A 6,289-nucleotide genomic window follows, 5' to 3' on the forward strand; every position below is an offset into this window, starting at 1 on the left:
GTGCATAATTAAAACAAACAAACACTAGTCAAAATAAAAAAAAAACTTTTAGGATGAACTGATTTACAGTAATGCATTATCCTGAAGAAAATTTGTTAAAGATATTAAGAAAAGGGGTTGGTAAAGTGAGAATAATTAGTAATTATATTATGTGCAACGTAGGCGCAACTTTTAAAAACTGTGGAAAAACAATTAGAACTAGCTGAATATGGATGTTCAGCATGGATGAATATCAAGAGTAACATTGCAAGGTGAAAACACTACAATTGATTTTAAGAATGCCTCAGTTACATTATGGATTAGTATTTGACTGATGTAGCCAACTATAACCCCACCACAAACAGTTTTCAATAACGTTAAATTTGTTATCTCCCAAAACGTAACATAATTTACTTTATTTGCTTTCTCTGCTTATTATAATTTTATTTGGTTTCTATTTTAAACGCTAAGAATTTTAGGCTGTCTTAAATTATATTTGTAATTTTAATACCGATGCAAAACTTTTGAATAGTTAAGTCTTCTCATCTCTTCTCGTGACTTCTACCTACGGATTAATATAAATATTTGTAAAGAAGACTGGCACTACTTTCTTGGAGTGACACTTCTTACCTTAGTATAGGAGCAGTGGTATAGTGCTAAATAAAGAAGTGCCGGAACGCGAAATTTATTGCATAATCGTGATAGGTGGGATTCGTTCAAAACAGTGGCAGTACGGTGTTCAGGCTAAAAAAAAAAAAATACAGGCACCCCATGTTCACTCCACTACACCTTTGGGTAGGGTACTTTATGCGGCAAAGTTCTGAAGGTATGCATCATAAATAAATAATAATCTATAAAAATAACTTGTAATTTTTAACGACATCGATTAAGAGGTTACCTAAGGTGTTTATGAAACATATCAAGCAGAAGAAAAGACATAAGCCCGAACCTTCTCATAATGATGCTTCTTTCGTTAACCACCATCTAGTTGGAGTCAAGATGTTACGAAGAGAGAAGCTCGCTATACGGGCTTTCAAAAAGGAATTACAGTTAGATACAGTATGGGTGATCGGGATATTTCAATCCAACTTCTCTTACCAGATTTTACTACGGGTTTTGTGTCAAAGAAATGAAAGAGAGAGGATACCTTGTTAACATGCGGTCGCATTTCATATATCTTTGTAAAAGTTTATTTGGTGCTTTGTTACTGTTCAGTGTTTAATTGTAGTCTCATTATTAACCATCATTGCACAAAAATTGTTTTATTTACACATATCTCTCCTCTAATGGCGTTTCTTACGTTTTCACCAAACGTTATGTCTCCTGAAATACTTGAACGTCGATCTCAGGAACTGTCTTTTTTACATATGTCAGTTATATATCAGTTTTGGTACAATTCCAGAGTATTTTCCAAAGTGCTCACTTGTGCTTGCTTCGTTTATACCAAACAAACTATAAAAATAAGATAACTGGGACGAATCTTTGGAAGAGGTTTAAAAAAAAAACCATTACTGAACCTTTGAAAAAATTACTTTGATGCAGTCGATCTTAAAAAGAAAGGGCTTTAAATTAGAAACATTGAACCTGTGCTTTATTGAATAAATGAAAAGGGTGTAAGGAACTCGCGTGCTTTATCCTGTAACACACCAGAAACTTTACTGCAACGTGCTGTCAAAGACTGGTTGAAGACGTGACTGCAGACCCAAAACTATGTGAAAATATACACATTAACTAAAAAACTACCCATCAATAACATCAAAAAGTTATAACATATAAAATTAATAACCATGATTATAATCACGTTATAGTTAATGAAAACCAAGAAAATGTATGTTTTATGCATATATATATATTTGATGTACTGTAGATCTGAAAATGGTCGCCACGCTGTACTGTTTCCTTGTGACAAATTTGTTGATGATCTTGACTGTTGCTGACGAGGACATATGGACAGTTACCAGTTATCCCAACCCTCTTACAGATCCGCAGAAGTGCAACCGTCCTCAGAAGTCCTTCATCTGCGACCCTGACAGCATTTTATTGAAGTATCAAGGTGAAAATTATAAATTAGGAAAATTAACTTTTACATATAGATGTATGTAATTTTGTAAATAAATATATTCCAGGTTTCGTTTTAGTTGTCTAATATTCATCATTATTTAGCCTAACAGTATTTTTAAATAAGAGGCAAAAATTGTTTTTCTGGTTAACCGTTTGTGAAGAAGTACATTGGTAGTAGGTAGTGAGGTGACATCTTGGGAATTGTATATGAAGTATTTCTTACAATGTTAAAATACGGGGTTCGATTTCCCGCATTGAACACAGCAGGTAGCCCAATGTAGCTTTGCTCTAATGAAAACAAACAAAGCTTTTTTTTAAATTCATTACTAGTGTAAGTTTAATCTGTTAATATTTATTACACATCTAACTAAATCATTACACTAAGAAAATTTTGTTTGCACGGATAATTCAGTGAAGTTATAAAAAAAGACGTATTGAAACGTCCTGATCAAATCTTTCATTCCCATTTTCTGTTATGTTTGTTTATCTTACCTGTTTCATGAGATACAATAGATCTCTACCTCACGATCTATCTTACGCCAGGTGAAAAATACACTTGTATTATGGCGTGCAAAAACTTAATTAATTACATTCACCATTTCTCGAGTAATCTAGTAAAACAGTTAAAATTTCATTACCTACAAAACACTTGATGTAAACTCTTCCAAGTTCATAATGTAAAACAACACAATGTTGTGTTTAGAATTAGGCTGTTAAATAAAACTAATGAGACAGGTATCTGAAGGAGTAAAACTATCCATCTTGTAAGGGAACACCGTCAGTTTTTATCATTAGTAACTTTCGATCTCAGAAATCTACCTATATAGATTGAAATCAAACTTAACGAATAGTATAACGAATTTAAATTACCAATCTAAAAGAAACCTGTAACGATTAGAATGTATTAGTTCATTGTATTTAACATTTCTTAATGTTAAACAAAGCTACTAAGGCTATCTGCCACCGTGCATAATTTTGATCTATTGATAAGAAGGAAGCCAGTCAGCAGCTGCACCCTACCATCCACCACTCACACTAAGGGATTGGCTGTCACTCTCATAACGCATATCACCTTAAAGTGAGGAGAATATTTTGTGATATTTGCATGGATTCGAACCTGGCTCGCCAGCTAATAAATCCATAGCTCTACCACAGGGCCAAGTCGTGCCCTAATCTCTATTCATAAGCCCCATATGTGGTAACAACTTAAAACAAAAACTACGAGTACATGTGTGTTCAATAGGTTATTAAAGATAAATCACCAGTGTTCTAAGGTTGGCATTCCAACTCCACGATGATAACAAAAAAACACAAATGACCATGAAAGCCAACCTAAATAATTCCATTTATCATGGACACCTGCTATACATACCTGATACGGCACTGAAAAATCATCTCACTAAACTTCAAACTTTCTTCTCATTCCCATTTCATTCTTATAGAGACGATGCCTACCTTCCAAAAATACTCAGGTTATTATTTTCTAATTACTTATTTTGTGTTCCAGCTAATTTTTAATTCTACACAGTAGCTGAATATTTTGAGTTTATACTGTCTCAGGTGTACAGGATAGTGTCACGCGTCTACAGCGTATGCTTGAAATCAAAACATGATGTTAAGAATTAATCATTCGTTTACATACTAGTGAATCATCATTTACTAATCTTCCCAAAGGCTCAGAATCTTTCATAAAAGGATAATATGAAAATTTAGCGAGGAATTCCCAATGTAGAAATTTGATCTAAAAGAATCCTACCTAGAAGAAAATACAGTTGGTACTACATCAATGGGGAAGAATGTTAAAAATAAAAATGTTTTGGTTTTTATGCGGCAGTTTTTAAATACTGATTTCATAATAATAGTTCTCTTTTCAATCAGCTGACAGGCTTAACGAAATCATGATTCGGACCCAGAAGATAACTGTTTGTGTCTGCCAACAGTGTCCAGAACAATCAGTCGGAGGATTCACCGTCGGAGTAGCCCTGATGAAGAAGATGTTTCGTCCGTACAAGTACGTCAGGGTGTTTAATTTTCAATAAAACTGAAATGAAACTCAAAACATAACGAAACGATAGTTCTTTTTTATGTGTTTTATAATTTAAGCAACAAATCTTGTGCTTAAATGACTTGGTTAAGCTGCGGCTTCTGCTTACTAATAAGAACTGGGCTTTGCCTAGTAATTAGCGTGTCGGGCTGCGGATCAAATGGTCCGGGTTTCGAGACGTTCTGTCCTTTCAGCTGTAAGCGTTTTTATGTTGATAATTTCATTTTCAATCCTGCTTATGAACGAGTAAGCTCTTTTATGTAGAGGCTCTCTTGTCATTGAAGTCCACAAATAAGGCCGTTTAAAAAGAACTTACTTTTAAATAGTGGCGTAACTTAAGATGTTACAGTATACAATACGTAAGTTATATAACAAAATGCGAACAACTAACTTCTGTTTACAGGAGAAACAGAATTTTACACAAATTTATAAAACAAAACATGTGATTTAAGCCTGTATAACAAGCATGAGAAATAGTCATGGTAGAAATATTTCATTATACGGGCAATATTACGCAAGCATACTTGTACAGACGACTAGAGACAGATATGTAAGTTATTTTATATTTTTGACCGCCACAAGGGAACGCTCTTCACCGAGTTCTAGGTACATGTATATATAGGTAAACATTATTCGTCAATATAACACACTGTTAACATTTCTTACTTCGGAACTAAGTTCACGGACTAGAATAAGTTTTGTTCCTTGTTATAAGAATCATTGGTTAAAGAAACTTCCTGGCAACTAGAGTTATGGGTAGTTCAGTTTTGTGATATGAGAATGTCAGAAGAACCCTTTCTCCATGCAACTGGTTCTGAAACTTAAGTGACTTTTGTTATGAATACCTCACAGGCGACGGCTGTCTTTTGACAACTATAAATAAAAACTGTTTGGGTGCTAAAGCAGCAGAAACATGTTTGTATTCGTTGTGTCTTTTCTTTTAGTGAACCTCAGATGAAGGTTGTGTTTGAATTTGCCGAGAACCTGCGCAAAATATGGAAACTTGGCCATTGTGGTAACGATATCATTATTCTGGTTGCGACCGAAGAAAAACAGGTAAGTGAAAATACATTGCATGATTGAATATGTATTTATGCGACTTCATAAAGTATCAGCTATCTAACTTTTACTGTACTTAAATAGTAGAATGAACTATGTTTTTAAAATTCACACAAATTCTTATCGGTTGTGCATAGTAAAACTTTTGATGGTGAAACGTTGTGAGTAAAAGTAAACAAAAGTCTTACTTACTACAACCGATAAAAACTTATGTGAATTTTATTGTACTTGTTCTTGTGCACGTAAGATCTTAACATGTTTAACACCAGCCAAACCATGAAAAAGATTGTATTAAATAAAACATCTAGAGAAAACTATATCATATTTGCAGGTCATCTGTTTTCGTAAAAACAAAAAGGTGTTTGTTGAGCGCAAAACTACGTAATAGACTGTCTGCGCTTCGTCCATCCCGGGGAATCGAACACAAGACTTGTAAGTTCGTAAACTTACCACTGATCCATCTGGGGACGAAAAAAAAAAAACACACTAAAGGAATGAATTAACAACTATGTCCTTTGCTAGCTTTCTTATAAAACATCTGTAACAAAATTATTGATGTTTTATGCTGAAAACGGCTGTTGTTATTAGTTGTTTTTTATTATATAATATTAATGTTTATTTATATGAATACTGTAGGCGTTTTTATAATGTGACTAACTTTTTATATTTCATCGAATATGTTTTCAGGTTAAATATAACGATCACTAAGTTGTTTTTAACTCACCTGCTTAAGTAGCTTCAACTGAAGAACTTTAATTTACCAGCTACTCTTCTGTCTACTAGTGGCTGGGCGTGCCGAGATGCGTATTGGAAGATCCAAGGTGCGAGTCGCGATTTGCCGCTGAACACGCTCCACACTATCAGCTATGGAGACTTTATGATTGTGACAGTCAGTCTCGCTTCTTGGTTAAGAATAGAGGCATACGCGGTTGGTGTTGTTGACTGGTTGAAATCCCTCTGGTCAACAGCTCTCAATTAGAGATGGCTATACCTGAATCTTGAGTTGGGTATGCATAGCCTTATAGTTAGCGCGCCGGACTATGAATCAGAGGATCTCCAGTTTGAGTCCTGTTGCCAAAAAATTGCGCTTCACACTTTGGAACAGTGAGTGCATTATTCGATTAGAGTTACCCAACAGTTAGTAAT

At 34.3% G+C, this 6,289-nt stretch overlaps 1 protein-coding gene across 1 annotated transcript in view; it reads left to right on the forward strand.

The window, feature by feature from the left end:
* Nucleotides 1-6,289, forward strand: part of LOC111085433 — an 18,684-nt gene that overhangs the window by 8,784 nt on the left and 3,611 nt on the right. The window contains exons 2-4 of the mRNA XM_022383949.1: nt 1,847-2,032; nt 3,919-4,051; nt 5,029-5,140. Of these exons, the coding sequence (XP_022239657.1) occupies nt 1,855-2,032; nt 3,919-4,051; nt 5,029-5,140 (423 nt within the window). The 5' untranslated portion in view covers nt 1,847-1,854. The remainder of the gene's footprint in view (nt 1-1,846; nt 2,033-3,918; nt 4,052-5,028; nt 5,141-6,289) is intronic.

This window comes from Limulus polyphemus, unplaced genomic scaffold (assembly GCF_000517525.1).
Source record: "Limulus polyphemus unplaced genomic scaffold, Limulus_polyphemus-2.1.2 Scaffold386, whole genome shotgun sequence".
Lineage (NCBI taxonomy): Eukaryota > Metazoa > Arthropoda > Merostomata > Xiphosura > Limulidae > Limulus > Limulus polyphemus.